Genomic DNA, 16,567 nt, shown 5'->3' with positions numbered 1-16,567 from the left:
AAAAAGGAAAAAGAAGTTTATCAACTCTTTGTCAAGTATGTTCGAGAAGTGGCAGCTTCTAGGAGGGTGTGTGGGCAGACTACGCTTGATTTGAGTCACATACTTCAGTTTGCAACTGGTACTGCAGAGGAGCCTGTCCTTGGTTTCAGCCTTGCACCATCACTGGAGTTTATACTACCCACGGAAATCGTGAAAGTTGCAAGTCAGGAAGGACTCAATGATGAGCAGAAGAAAGAAGAGAGTGATAAGCAGCAGGAAGAACAAAGGGAAGAGCAGCACCCACCTGTGGAGGGCGGCTTCCTCCCTTTAGCTCATACCTGTACCAACTTGCTTGAGCTTCCAAGGCCAACTGAGGAAGTTCCTCTGCCTCCTATGGATAGATTATTTGCTCTCTATGACTTGGCATTCTCACAGTGTTACTTTGGCAAGAAGTAAATGGCCCGCAGTCTATGGCCAATGTTGCTATTTTTGACTTTGGTCTTAATGGGTTTTTTGAAAAGTGTAAGAAGGTACAATTTTGTGATGTCCATTTCCTAATTATTGTCTAGACTCTGTTGCATTTGAGAAAAGTGAACTTTGGTATGTAGCATGTTGCTCAGAAGCTTTTATTTCAATAATCTCATTGGTTAAGATGATAGATTATTGATTCAAGTTGACATTTTAGTAAGATTTAATGTATCAGGTAATATAATTTTCTGCAGATGGATGCAAATTTAATTGGTGGGTCAGAAAATACATAAAGCTAAGGTTCCATCAATGTTTTTCTCAATTGCAGACTGTCAAAATTCCCCATTGTCATCAATATTTTGAACTTGACAATGTTGCCACACAATAAATTTAAGTCGAAGCAAGCTTAATTTCAGTTTTAAGTTCTATACGTCCATATATATTGATGGGTTTATATATATGCACTGTTGTGTTTCTTGTTGCCAGTTTGAGTTGTTAGGTTTGATTGACCTCAGTGCAATAATTACTCAAGCTGAATGATGTTATTCATTTTATGTTGCTGTTAATAAAAGTAAAGAACTAAATTAATGCAATAAATCTGTTCTGAGTTCTCTATGACCGATACTGTTATAATTTATGGATGAACGCAATGATCTATCAAAGTCAATTGAACAGAGTACCACTCTATTTTATTGAAATCTGTACCAGGAAAACCTGTGACTAGGGATAATTAAACTTAATATTCCAATGATATATAGATCTATTGTCTATTGTATCTATGATTCATAGATCTATCTATGAACGATGTTCATAGCAAAAAAGGAGAAAGATATTAACAAAGTGAGGCATTTTAATACAGGATACAACTTGATTTGAAACTCTTGTTTGTTGTCAATGAAATTCATGTTTGGCTAGTTTGCACACAAAAAACTGCATCGCCTTTGTCACGAACAGTCAGGCCTAACAATTCTTATATAACGTTTGGTCACAAAGTTTTGGATTTGTTTGTATAGATACTATTTGATTTCAACTTGATTTTCCGGTTTTTATATTATGATAAAATTACTTGTATATATTTTCATGACACGTGTAATTTTAGAGCGGATATGTTTTTTCCATAAATCAAAAAACGGATGCACAAATTTACGACTGTAGTTACGAGTTCTTAACAGCCTTTGTGGCAGATCAAATGGTTAATCCATTCAACCACAGGTAACCTCCTTCCGACTGCTTTCCTTTAGCAACCCTATTAGGGATAAACCTTTCTATTGGGGGCAGGCAGGAAGGCAATTACCCCCCTCCCCCCTAAAAAAAATTGTGAACAGCAAAACATCTTCCACATCAAAATAATGTTTCAGTTTTAATGATCAAGTACAGAAGTAAAGGGAGAAACTGGTGAATTTGTTGCCCAGAATATCTGCTACTATGGCTGAGAAAAAATTTTATCATAGTGGCACTGTTTGGTTCTTCCTTTTAGGCCTCAAGAGACTTCACTCGAGGTCAGAAGCATGTTAATGATATCAATACATTGCAGGAAGAGATCTTTTCCGCCATTTCCATCATCTGACAAAGGATCTGGTAGTTGTGCAAGCTGTTCATCTGAAAGGCTGATTAATGGTGGTGAAATATCTACCTGGTAATCTTCATCTTCTACTGTTTGCACACCATTAGGATCTACTCCAAAGTGATCAATTTCAGCCTCACTTAACGCAGTATGTCCAGAATGTAAGTTCTCTAGCATACCCTTCTCCCACATTTGAAGTGGTGACAGGTTCCTTTCGGTTGACACTGGCCGATTATTCATTTGCCTGACAAGCTCCCTTAGAGAATTTTCTATTCTTGGAATGTAGACATAGTGTAGGCTGAAAATATGCAGATCATTAAGGACATCCAAGTTGCCTTCATCTTCCAACTGCAGAAAAATGCGGACATAGAAAACTAACACCCCTGAATAAACATCGCGATGTGTTCTCTCGACCCTGGAGTTATGGACAGACGATCCAGTGATAATGCTGCCTCTTCCTGGTCCGCGATGTTGTATCATATGAGCAGCAACAAGATAATTCTCCATACCATAGTCTGAACGCACTCGTGAGGGTAATCCCCATCTCTGCACTGCATTGTGAAATAAAGAAAACACTGTTTCTGCTTTGTTATTGTCGCGACAAGCAGCATACAAAATTAACCTGGTCTTCCCATCAATGCAGACATGTGTTATCAGTTTATACCTGATTAATTTGTGTCCTGTATCTATGTGCCATAGGCTATTGGGGGTTGGTACATAATACTTTCTACGATGAATGGTCATTCTCCAGCGTAAGGCAGTTCCAACAGGATCAACACGTCGTAAACATTCAGTGACTCTCCATCTCTGAACGTTCAAGCCTCTACTCCTTAGTGCACCTATAAATCGTCTTCTTCCAATGTTAGGAGTTAGAATTCCTGTTGTTGGACTGCCAGTTATACCTCTGTACATTTCATCCAATTCATCGTCTGATATTTCTGAGTAGGCAGAGTCACTCAAACCAAATTCTTTACGTCGCCGCTGAAGGGTTGAAATACTAACCTGGAGAATGCCAGCAATTGCTTCCCAAGAAAAATAAAGTGATCGTAAATGCTCCACTTGGTCTTTGGTTATTTCATAGCGTTTACGACCTCGTCCTGGCTGTGCAAGATTCAGCGGAGCAGAATAAGATACCTCCAGTGCATCGTAAAAATCTGCATTGTCACGGCTTTCAATCTGACTTGACAATAAGGCGATTAACTGTGTTAATGAATGGTTCATATTCTGAACGGGGGCTTGAAGTGCAGATGAAGGGATACCAGTTACATTTGTAACACCGCCGGCTAAATCATTCATTAGAAAAGACAAGGTACCCGATGCATCCAGTAATCGATACCTTGTTTCAACTAGAATGTCTGTCTCCAACTCTTGTTCGCCAATATTAGCCAAAATATTGAGAACGCTTTTAAGATTCTGGAGAAACAGTGCGAACCCACGTTCATTTCTTTCTCGTAACACCACTCGACGTGACCTTTGTTGACGAGCCGCCATGTTGTTAGCACATGGCCGAGAACACTGCCGCAAAGACGTATGGGACAAGAAACACACAAAATTAATTCCGAACACACACAAAATTAATTCCAAACACACACAAAATTAATTCCAAACACACACAAAATTAATTCCAAACACACACAAAATTAATTCCAAACACACACAAAATTAATTCCAAACACACACAAAATTAATTGCAAACATACACAAAATTAATTGCAAACACACACAAAATTAATTCCAAACACACAAAATATAAGTCTTCTAAAAATATAATTAATAGGTATGGTAAAATTAATTTGGCGGTTAAACAAAATGTTTTAGAAATGCAAAATATTAATTCTATCAACATGTAAAATTAATTCATGCACAGGTAAAAACTATATCCACCATTTTGACCAGAACGGGCCTTCATAGTTCTTTGCAAGAGGACAAGTCGAGCCCCAGGTTCGGGAGGCTACAGTTGAATTCTCCGAGATAATGTTTATTATTATACATCAGACTCACTATGAAAAATCTGATTGGTCGAGAGCATTCAATCAATTCACAATAGCTTGTGAACTTGACATGATAAATGTAATATCTGCTGCAGATATTACAATTATCATGTCAAGTTCAACGTCTGCCTGGTTACTAAGCCCCTTGGAGTGTTCTCCTCAGAAACAAAATGGCTGAACGCTGCTGTTTCTGAGGATGAATTATGTGAAAAATGTGTAATAAAACAATTATTGAATTCGGTTTTCGCATGACATCATGAATTATCAAAACCTTGTGTCTGTGTTATCTGCCTCAGCCTTCGGCTTCGGCAGATAACACAGACCTCGGTTTTGATAATTCATGATATCATGCTCAACCTCATCCAATAATTGTTTAATATTTGGACACTTCGATAGACTATAAAAGGCTTTATTGCGTCAAGAATTACGCATCAGTAGGAAAACTGGAAAAAAAAATAAAGAAGATTGAAAGAAAAATAAAAACAGGCGCGCTATCAACTTTCGGCTGTGTCGAAAAGTGGGACGGGGACAGGGGACGTGGGGACTCGGGGACGTGGCAGCGAAATTCAAAAATTCTCGTTAGGGTTAGGGTTTATTCTCGAAAAGTCAATCTCGCCACCCGTCACAGAGCTCGACTGTGAAACAAAGCAGAAGACCTAATGGTCCATTGCTGACATTGCAACTGAAATTTCACGTTGCAGCGTTTGTTGTTGTTGTTGTGCAAAGACTTGACCCTTTTGACTTCTTCTCTGTAACTGAAGTTTAAATATCGTGCCAATGTCCTTGTTGGCGGCATTTTGACTGCATCTTTCCTGGCGCTTGTTCAATTTGTTACCTCCGATGAAAAATTCGGGTTGTCGAAAATGTTTGTCTTCACAGGGCCATAAGCCCCCCGGGAAGGGGATACGAGATATATAGGTATGTGCCGCTGTGAAGGGTATGGTTTTCAAGCAGTTTGCTCTTGGATAGGGTACATAAATACGAGCGTGTGTGTCTAGAATAGTGTATAATTTTTCACGGAACTGACCAGTTGGGGAATTGTAAAATGATCTGAGAAATAGTCATACCAACGTTTCGTTCATGTTGTCTATGTCGAACAGTTACAAAATAATAAAATTTTAAAATAATAAAAGCTGCTGTCCTCGGGTGCAGCGTTTAAATTAAGCTACATTGGAAAAAACCGTGGCGACTCAATTTTGTCTTAAGATTGTATAAGGAAGTAGCTTGGCGTAATTTAGGGGTAAGCTATTCCACAACTGTGGTCCCGCTATACAAAAAGCTTCTTTTTAAATTGCCAGTACGGGGTTGCGGAAGCACTAATTTGTTTTCAGTATTCCTTAAACTGTAGGAATTTACATTGCCGCGAAAAACAAAATTTAATGTTCGGGTGTCATCTTATGTAAAATTTTATACATCATAATAGATTTCTTTTCTAGTCTTTGATGACAGAGTTTGCAGCACCCTAGTACCCTGGGGGAGCAAATCACTTAAATCACTGTCATAACTAGCAGACATCAGTACGCGGGCTGCGTGATTTTGAAGCTTTTGAAGTTTTTCAGAAAGGCCCTTATTACAGTGTCCCCACACCAGATCGCAATAGTCAAAATGAGGCTGAACAAGGCTGTTATATACATTGAGGAGATTTGATGCCGTATTCGTTTAATTGCACCAACGGCGGAAGCAACCTTACAGATAATGATCACTGTGATGTTGCCAGTTTCACATTTTGATACACTTCTTTGCCATTCTCATCCTGACAACGGCGGGAAATGACCAAATTTGAGGTCATGTGAATTTAAGGACGCGAGCACCTGGCGGTAAATTTTCAATTTCCTGTCCAAACATCCACACCGTTCACACCAATTTTGTTTCTGGAATGTTGACACACACTTTCTATGCCGAACTAGTTGGAATAATCGCGAAATTATTACAACAAAGGGAAATGATATTTTCGGATAACGTTCTCGTAGCCCGGTCGCCGTCGGCCAGCTCCCTAATGCTATTATAAGGACAGCGACGCGCCCTTCGGTTTCCCTTTTGGCTTCGTAAAGCAAAAGATTAACTTGTCCCTGAACTGTTAATGTTCAATTTACTTCTACTTTCGGTCACTTGTTTGTCCATCATGAGGAAACAAGAAATGGGAGGCCAAAAGGATGAAGAATAAACGTGGGAGGAAGAAAGGAATCGGATTCGAGACAAGCTTGATGCTGTCCGCATGCACCGTGTGCTTTCCTCACGACAGCCACGTCGGTTTGTGGCTTTTGTCCTACAATAAATTAACGTCCTTCTAAGCCTCTGTGATTTAAATCCTAAAATAAATCAAGCTTTGTCTCTGTGCTGGGCATGTTCTGCTGAATGTAGCTTGCAATGTCGTCCACCCCCATATCCTGCACACCTCTTTCTTGAACTCCTTTCCTTTGTTGGAACAAGTCATCATCGTCTTCCGTTGTTCCAAAGCTGGGTTGTGGCGGACTGTTGAATATATCGTCGAGTGTCTCTTCGCCATGTGATGCAGGTCTAGAGCAAAATTAAAAGTAATGGCCCCAGTTGTTCAAATGGTGGAAGAACGCTATCCACCAGATAAATCACTATCCATTGGATAATGCAATTGTTTTCGCTATGACTTATCCACTGGTTAGTGATTTATCCAACGTTTGAAAAACTGGGGCCTGGACGAATTTGGAAATGGTTTGCAGGCATGTTACGTGAACTCAAGACAGAAACCAGTTTCCCTTCTGGGGTTCTTTCATAGCAACTTTCAGGCCTTCTTAGCAAGTGACATGAATATAAGACATCCACAGAACGTTGGAATGTACCGCGGTTTCAAATATAAAGAAAATAAATGCACGCATAATAATTTGGAGTTTGTTCTGGTCAATGTGGTAATTTCTTGGCTGCCAGTACCCTATATTCCTTTGTTAGAATTTTCTCAAATTTTCGCAATTAGGTTAAAGAAAAAAGGGAACAAACAAAGGTCGTTGTTGTTGATCTTGAAGCGACTAGGTCACTCTCCCTTCTCCGTCATTGCCTGCGTCTTAAGTTCTTTGATGTTTAGCACGGCTTGTGTGTTCTTACGGCGTTTACATGCGCCCTGACTTACGCTTGCATTGGCGTCCGCACTGGTCGCATCTTGTTTTGCTCCAACCGTGTGTTTTTCGAAAGGCTCAAACGTTTTCTAACAAAGACAGGAACAAACGTAAATCGCGCCTCCAATCGCTTTTCGCGTCCGTCACGTCTATGTTCACTCCCGTACGAGACGATTTGTAACAATCGTAATTTAAATTGTGTACGCGTACTTGGTGTTGCGGGTCTTTGCGTCCACCCAAAAAAATATTTCTTGGTACTGCGGAACACTACAAACCTGTTGAACGACGTCTTTCTTGTTTGATCAAACAAATTTTGGTCTGAACTCCTTGCTTTTCTTTCGGGTACTGACGGCTTTTTTCCTTTAATTGTTGATGACACTGTTCCAAAGAGTTCATCTTCCTCGGCACTTCCCTTGGCAAACCTTGGCTGAGGAGTGGGCTTTGGCTTCAGGTCTGGTTTTGCTTTGAGTCGAGGTTTTGCTACAGGCTTTACAGGTATTACGGGTTTTACTGGTTTTGGAGGCTTCCGTTTGGCCGTCAGTAATTTGTCCAAGTCATCTTCAATACTGTCAACATGTTAAGAGATGAGATGGTACAAAGTAAAAGGATAGAACGTGAAGTTGATGGAAACAAATCCTCCCCTTGCATTTTAGTGGCATACGACAACATATGCAGACATTTAGGTTCTTAAATAATAATAATAATAATAATAATAATAATAATAATAATAATAATAATAATAATAATAATAATAATAATAATAATAATAATAATAATAATAATAATAACTTTATTTCCACTATCAAAACAATTAGTAAATATTTACAATTTTAAACTATATATCGAAATTAGTTAGTATATATCGAAATTAGTTAGTTATAATAATAATAATAATAATAATAATAATAATAATGACCGCCTGGTGTATAAGAGCATGGAGGATGTTGATAAAGGATCAAACACTGATGAATTGCTTGACAACATTGAAGAGGCTAGCGGATTTTGGAAAGAGTTGTGGGAAACCCCGGGTTCAGGAAACGCCTCTGCCCGCTGGCTAGAGGAGATGAAGGATGTGATCAGGGAGCATGTACCACCCCCGGCCGAGGAGGAATGGGATCTAGAGATTGATGAGGTAGTGAAAACAGTGAAAAAGAAAAAGAACTGGAGTGCCCCGGGGCCGGATAAGATATCTAATTATTGGTGGAAACATGCTGAGGCCCTCCACCACGGAGTGATGCTCTGCTTGAAATATATCTCTAAGCTGCAAGGTGATTTTCCCGCGTGGTTTACTGGAGGAAAGACTACACTGATCCCCAAACCGGGAGTGGTATCCAGCGATAACCAAAGACCAATAACATGCCTGAACACAGTTTATAAATGGTTCACCGCTTGTTTGTTAAGACCTATGGATCAGCACTTGGATGTGTACGGACTGATAGAGCCGGAGCAGAGAGGGGCGAAGGAAGGATGCAGTGGCACCACGGACAATTTGCTTATTGACCGGATGGTTACCCAGGATTGTCACCGTGGGAGAAGAAACCTCAGCATGGCATGGGTTGACGTGACCAAAGCCTATGACTCGGTGGACCACGAGTGGTTGAGTGAGATGATGTCGATACATCGATTCCCAAGGTGGTTAGCGAGAGTGGTTACCAAGCTTTCTAAGGCCTGGAATACCATGATTGTTACAAGAACTAAACTGGGGATGGAGATATCGGAGATTATCCAATTTAGAAGAGGACTGCCTCAGGGGGATTCTCTATGTCCGCGCCTATTTACTATCTGCCTGAATCCCATCGCTTGGAAACTCAAGGCAACTGAAGGATATAGACTCTCGAAGCCGATTGATACCAAAGTGACGCATTTGTTGTACATCGATGATCTTAAGATCTTTGCTGCCTCCGCACCTAAGCTCAACACCGTGATGAAATCAGCAAGATCTGCAATGCAAGATATCGGCCTCGACTGGAATCCGAAGAAGTGCTCTGTTGTACACATCAAGAGAGGAGTGAAAGTAGAGGACACCGAGAGCTTAGCATTTGACGAAGCATCAGTGATCAAATGTCTAGAAGAGGGAGCTCAGTATAAGTTTCTGGGCGTGTTGGAAAGCACAAGACAAGAAGATCAGATAGCTTTTAAACTCGCCGCCGAGATGTACCTGAACAGAATGTCCATCATATGGTCCAGTCCGCTCTCTGATTTCAATCGCATTGTAGCCTCCAATCAGTACGCCTTACCTGCCTTGACTTACTTGATGTGGACACAACACCTTCCCATCACGGAACTTCAACGAATTGATCGTGAGATGCGCAAGATCGTCGTAGAGCAGGGAGGAAAGCACCCGCTGGGCTCAACTGCCTTATGTCATCTTACAAGGCAGAGCGGAGGACGAGGTCTGCGTTCCGTCGAAGCCGAGTACAAGGCGATTAAGATCAAAAGATCAAAGGTGCACTCAACCTGTTCAAGAACGAGGATCCAACCATGGAGCTCGTGCGCCAGTTTGAAAACCACTCAGTAAGGCTAGGACATTGTTCTATTGTCAAGGAGGCTTTGAAGTATGGGCAAGAGCTTGGAATAACGCTAAATTTGGTGCACCCTGACCATGCTGTACTGAGGATGGAGATGAGATTCCAGGTACAAAGACCAAACAGCAGTTGAAGCGAGCTCAGCAGGAAAAGGTGAAGAAGGACGTGCGAAGTCAGAGTTGGCAAGGGAAGCTGATCGCATCGAGATGGAGTGACTCCGAGCTGAGTAACGGGTGTTTTGACTGGCTTAAGTGGAAATCCTGTCCATCATACGTGATTGCTGGTATCTATGAGCTGTACGAGCAGATGCTCAATACACGAATCTACCAGAGTAAAAAGACAAGAACTGCTAGGGAACTTGACGTGCAATGCAGACTCTGCGGTAAAGCTCAAGAGTCGGTAGCACATATTCTGGCTGGATGTTCGGCGCTTGCGCAGAGCAAATACCTTCACAGGCATAATTGCGCGTTGAAGATTCTGTTTTTTGAGATGCTCCATAATCTAGAACTCGTAGACACTGTACCACCTTGGTACTCCCCGATCGAGCCAAAACCTGTCTACGAAAGCGCAGATGCACAAGCCTTTTGGGATGTCCCGCTGTACGCAGACCACGTGGTAGTGAGAGCCAACCGGATAGATGCTAGAGTTAGGGACCACAAGCGGAAGAATGTTACCATCTTAGAGATGAGTTGTCCATGGGTGGACAACAGAGCTGCAAAAGACCAGGATAAGACAGAGAAGTATGCCCCCTTGCGGCTGGAACTAAAACAACAATTCAAAGGATACAGCATAGACCAGCACAACATCATTCTAGATGTACTGGGAGGATACTCCAAAGGACTTGAGAGAACTGTTAGGGTTTTAGTGGGAAGGAAGAGTAAAGAAGTCTTGATAAAGATGCAGAAGTCCGTGTTAACTTCAAGTTTACACATTGCCCGCCACTTCAAGATAATGACATAAGATAAGACACTAGTAGAGCATTTTTTAAGTATTTTAATGTGATATCTCAGAGAAGGAGATTTGAATTTTTTTTTTCCTTCAAGGTCTACTTAGAAGACATTTTAATGTATTAGTTTCTATAATAAGTTTTTCTTTAAATTTTCTTATTTCTCGTTGGCCTTTAGGTTACGCAACAGCGCCCTACTGTGCTTTAGCTATCGTTTAGCATACATACGTTTGCACTGCTATAATAATAATAATAATAATAATAATAATAATAATAATAATTTGGGCACTGGAGTTGGCCAGGTTGGAGCCTCAGCCTACTACGGGAAAGTGAACGCTCGCCCACCAGAGTCTGGGGTGGCACCTTTGGCAAGTGCCAGTAACCCCTAATCCACCCCTGTTTGGGTTACAACAAGGGGTAGGAGGGACTCTCCAACCTTGGTTGGCAGCCCACCTAGGAAAAGAGGACTCTGATACACAAACCTGCGGGGTAGATGGGACTCATTAGCTTTGGTTGGCAACCCATCTAGTGCTGGTGTAACGATTTAAAGCACCCGGGAAGGAATAACCTGTTCCGCACCCATGCTTCTCATTCATGTGGGTGATAATTCAAATAGTTTTTCAGATAACCGTGTGAATGAGACTGGACCTTCTTGGGAATGAATCATGTATTGAACTGCGGATATGAAATCAAGTGAAACTATGATCCTCCTTCATAACTGTTAAATTTTTTGAGATATTAGCATTGCCATACAATATATGAGATGTTTTCAGAGGGTTCTTCTTGTTGCCAAGGTAACCTATAACGTCATGTAAACAAGTGCATCTTTTTAGGGTTTGCTATTGGTATGCATTGGTTTCAGCCTCCTTGTTGGTTTTCTCCTTCGCACGTGTCTTCTCAACACTTTTTGCAACAAGGAACTGCCTTGCATTGGAGTACAGATTTGTTAAGCACTCACTGTCTGAACTATGTCTAAATAATCACTCCCAAAAAGTTGGACTCTTCAAATTTTCAATTTTCTTATAAGTCGTATGAGTGTTACTTACTTGAGTAGCTCTGAATTGTCCTCTTTCTGCACATTTATTTTCTTTTCATTAGCATCAGCAGGTACAAAAAGATTATTCACATCATCATTGTCAACATTTTCTGTGTCATTTGTATCAAAAATGGAGGAGCCTTTTCTTGATACTGGTGGATTTGTTGCTGAAGATACTTGTGCCACAGCAAGCAAGTCTTCCTCGTCATCTTCTTTGTGTTCTATTCTGTCTGAATCTGTTTTATCCACGCTCGCAAACAGGTCCTCATCTTCTGCAACTTCGTCATTGGCACTTTTCTTTTCTGAGAACTCTTCATCCTAAATATGAGCCAAAATAAGACAAATGCTGTAACTTGCTAATTAAAATTAATAAATACTAGTCTTCCCTCTTAATAAATGGTAAAAAAAATTCACCCTAAAAAATCAAATGATTCATTTTTTGAAAACTAGAAAATATCATGGCCATACCCCTCACCACTACCCAAACATAACACCCTCTTTTCTAGGATGCTCCCAGCCCCACACCCCCAGGAAGACAGTCCCTCTCCCTTAACACTTATAATATACTGGTATCATACCTTTCTTGACTGGGACTCGTCTGACTTAATATCCTTGTTTCCTTTTTTAGCACCAAGAAACTCAAGTACTAATGAACTGCAAGCCAGTTTAGGAGTCCGAGCAATCTGTTGAAGAACTTCCTCCATGTATTGTCGACGGTCACTGATCACAGATTCACTTATAAGAAAAGTCTTTTTTGGTGGAGAAGAAAGGACAACACTGGGGAACTTTTGCACAAGTTTGCTGCACAGGTCTTCAAAAATCTCATATTTATGTGGAATCTGTGATGATAGACAGCACATAATAACTATAGCATCCTTGACGTAGAATAAGAAATTAAATACTGTACAAGAAATCTGAATAAAAAATTTACCCTTCCTCAACCAAGAACTAAACCCTTCCTTAACCAATGCAATCCTAACCAAACAACTACCAAAAACAATGTAATACAATAATAATAATAGCAATAATAATAATAATAATAATAATAATAATAATAATAATAATAATAATAACAGTAATAATGACCTGCTAAATGCCTTTACTCAGAGTCGGAGACTGAATTGTTAAGGGCACGGGTTGACGAGGTCAGACTGATGGAGTTGTGCTACCGGCTAGGCGCTCGGCCCCTGAACACAACCCATGTATGACCTCGGAGCACAGCACCTCAGCCAGATGGAATAGGCTGGGAGTCGATTTTGCTGAGGGAGGAAAACTGGAGTACCCGGAGAAAAACCCTCGGAGTCAGGTTGAGATCGATTGAAACTCAGACCACATGCGATCTCGGGGCCAAGAGTTGAACCCCGGTCGCAGAGGTGGAAGGCACGGTTGATAACCACAAAGTCATCCCATCAATAACTAGATTACAATGACAACATTCAACACTATTTAACTACACTTGATTGATGCTCACCATGAACTGGACAACATCAGACTCCTTATGTTTATTTGGTATTTTAAAGTAGAACAGTTGCGTCACTACAATGACGTGGTACGAAACAGATCCACCAAATGATCCAGAAATGTGTTCATACTGAGGTACAAATATATCAATACCAGTTGACCTATTCTTCAGTTCCCTGAAATCATTTAATAAATTATTGTTCATGTTATTAGTTCAAGCTTTAGTGTGCACATCCAAGTTTTATCACATTGACAAAGTCTGAAGAACACAAAAGATTGCAAGAAATGCTTGAGGCAAACCTGAGAGCAAATCTTGCATTTTTAAGTCCTATTTTTTTTGCCAGCATCATAGCTTTGTGTATATTAGAGATTTAATAGCATTGCAATCCTTCTAATAAGAACGTTTCATCTCTCAAGTGTTGAAACTGGTTTGAGCCACCTTAACAAGCCTTGTATGTGGAGTTCTCACGATGATTTGAGTTTGAAACATTTGAATGACAACAGCAAAGTACTGAAAAAAAAAGGGCTAATATCCAGGGCCGAGCTGTTTAAAGCACGGATGAACTAACCTGTATCAGCTTTGAACTGTAAGGTCAGCTTCAACCTCTTGGTGTTCATTGCTTACCGTTAGCAATTGTCAGCATGACCGGGAAGTTCATATATACGGAAATTGCATGCACCCTCTTTGACATCTTACATTCATGAATAAAAAATTTGGGCAATGGAGAAAAGTTTAACTGTGGTGATAAAGGTGAAGAAATATCAATGACATAAGCTTATTTTGTATCAGCCGACCGAGCTGGTAAAATTGAGCACTTTGAGTCCTCTCATTGATATTACAAAAATGGGTTTAACATCCATAAAAATTAAGCAGAAAGTTATTTTTTGGAGTTAGTCACGCTTTCTCAAGAGAACTATGGCAATCATATTAAATTTTCGAGAGGACATTAGTTTCCACTATGTACTATGATTTTATGTTCTAACATTATCTTTTAACGAAATGAGGACCCCTTATAGACACCCCTATAACTTACCGACTTGTTAACGTCACTGAGGCCATAGTTATTAGACTTTTCTGGAAAAAGTTACCCCTATTTGAATGACTTAACGAGTTTTTCTCCAAAACAGTTCGTGACAGAAAAATGGTTCTTGATCTCTCGCCCCATTTTCTCGCGGAGTTTCCAAAATGTCACGCATTGTTTACATTTCATGAGCGACTGGTGGACAAAAGGTTGAAAGGATTCTTCAGATTAAGGGTGTTTCTGATGCTATTCTCTTTGCCATCAGAAACACCATAAGCGTCTATTTAATGGTAATTTACAACTCGGATGTAAATATACCAGGGGATCTGTGTTAATTTACCTTCTTCCTTGAATAAAATGAAATAATGATTACATTTGGTTTTAATCTTTTTGGGTGAGTGTTGTGACATTTTTACCAACAATACCACTTCAATATCTCCTCTTTTTTACCATCTTCCAGGTGAAACACCGTGTCTACACCCATCCCTTGTTCTTTTATTTCAACCAGGTGAAATGAATTCTTTGTACAACACAATTGAAACAAACTTGATAATTTGAATATTGAAAGAATGTAGTGACTTTCCTTTTTACAGCGTTAATCCCTTCATTAATTAAGTGCCTCCACTTTACGGTTATCGGGACTCACAACACAAAGGGCGCTTTCCTTTGTCAGAACTGGCCGGTCAGACCCGTTAGTTTGCAAAGAACTAGACGCTCTGTGAGCGTAAACTGGTTTGCTTGTGGTACATGTTACACAAAAACAGAGGGCAATGAGTTGGGTGGTATTGAAGGCGCTAAAACTGGATTTTCTCAGGAGTAATGCCGAAAAAAAAATTGTAAAAAAGAAAAAAGCCTAGGAATCCAATTACTACTCCTGGTAAATCCTACAATGGAGGAAGGCGGCTGGGGGATCGAGCTCGAATGCATCATATTTGCTGGCAAACACAAAAGCGAAGGATATGGTTAATAACTATGAACTTTTTTACCACCTGAATGATTTGGGGTTAGATTAAAGCGATATATTGTTGAAAAATCTTCGTGTTTATGAGCAACGTAAACAATCTTCCCACTAGTAAGTTTTAGCAATAAATTGGGTTAACCAGGAACCAGTTAAAGAAATACTGTTGGCTTCCCAAATAAACTCATTTTACAATAGATTGACTTAATAAATCTCTTTTGATGTACAAAACTATGGCTACCTTTAATCATTTGCAAGAAAGAACTCTTGAAATACAAAATGGCAAAAAATTCTTGACATCTTTATGAAAACAACTCGCATATGAAATGCCAGCCCACCTATGCAAATTAGTTAAGTTCGAACATGATCCATCCACGAAAACAAAAAAATCTCACAATAAAACCTTTTCCAGCCAAAAAATTTAATTGAAACAAACAACATGGAAAAAAAAATTTCCATTTCATTGCGTGCGTTAAAACAAGCATCACACGCCGTGTCAAAAACCACACGCAACTAAATAAATTTCCTGAAATTTCCCACCAGTGTTCGGGATCAAACCCTTCATTGAAGAACTATTTCTTTCAAAAATGAAGCAAAAAAAAAAAGGGCAACAAGCTTTCTTTCAAATAATTTTTGACTAACAAGAATTAGTCAAATTTCACATTGTTTTTTGACATGAAGACTGTACAGAGTTGAGTACAAATAAATAAAATTATAAATAGCCAGAAAATTTTAAATGCACAGATTCAGTGAAGGTGTTCGATTCCTTCTCTGATATCCAGCCCGAAAAAGTTACCAGAAAATTTGCCGTTTGGTTTCAGTGTTGTACATAACACCACAGTTACATAAAAATTCTTTGACTTGGGCCATTCAAGCTTCAATAAGAATAAAACGCAACACAAACAAAAAAATGTTTGTCGGCGTTTTATTTTTATTGACACACAGTTAGTAAAATATCAACGAGAATTCGACGAAGAGGTAAATGAGACAAAGGCCTAATCCACACGGTACCGGACGAATTTTCTAACGCTTGAAAATTCGTGCATTTAGGGTGGTTCCGTTCACACGGAACCACGCTTAACGCACGAAAATTTAGACGCATGGCCATACAGAATTTGCCATTTGGTTTCAGTGTAGTACATAACATCACAGTTGGTAATTAGAAATACAGCTCACTTTGATACGGAGATACAATTGTTGTCGAAGTCCATTACTCGTCGCTTTCAAGATTTCAGATATTTATTTTTCACCGCCTGTCTGGTTTATCCAATTGACGTTCCATTATTGAACTCCATTAAGGGTAATTTTTTAAAGATCCACTAAAACGCCATTCGCGTTACAATGACTTCGACGCCATTGTAGGTTAATTAAATATTCTACTTTGTCCGGATAAAATCTACGCATTTCTACTACCCTCTGAACCTACCAAACATACGAGGAGGACACTCTACCTACGCCCGAAGACAATACTTAGAAGGGGAGTGACAGGAAAGATCTATGGTGCAACTTTCCCATTTTCTTGACATGGAAA

The 16,567-nt window shown here is 39.8% G+C and overlaps 1 protein-coding gene across 1 annotated transcript; it reads right to left on the bottom strand.

Annotated features, from left to right (window-relative positions):
* Positions 1-6,074: 6,074 nt before the first annotated feature.
* Positions 6,075-14,236, bottom strand: LOC138032449 (HCLS1-binding protein 3-like). The gene is made up of 6 exons (XM_068880129.1): positions 14,091-14,236; positions 13,067-13,232; positions 12,174-12,434; positions 11,606-11,913; positions 7,364-7,654; positions 6,075-6,519 (listed from the first exon to the last, which is right to left on the bottom strand). The coding sequence occupies exons 1-6, from the start codon at positions 14,114-14,116 to the stop codon at positions 6,312-6,314; spliced, it is 1,260 nt and encodes a 419-aa protein (XP_068736230.1). The 5' UTR covers positions 14,117-14,236; the 3' UTR covers positions 6,075-6,311.
* Positions 14,237-16,567: the final 2,331 nt, after the last annotated feature.

The sequence above is a fragment of the Montipora capricornis genome, chromosome 14 (genome assembly GCF_036669925.1).
Source record: "Montipora capricornis isolate CH-2021 chromosome 14, ASM3666992v2, whole genome shotgun sequence".
NCBI classification, from domain to species: domain Eukaryota; kingdom Metazoa; phylum Cnidaria; class Anthozoa; order Scleractinia; family Acroporidae; genus Montipora; species Montipora capricornis.
Note: the sequence above shows the minus strand (reverse complement) of the source record. Positions and strands in the feature narration are given on the sequence as shown.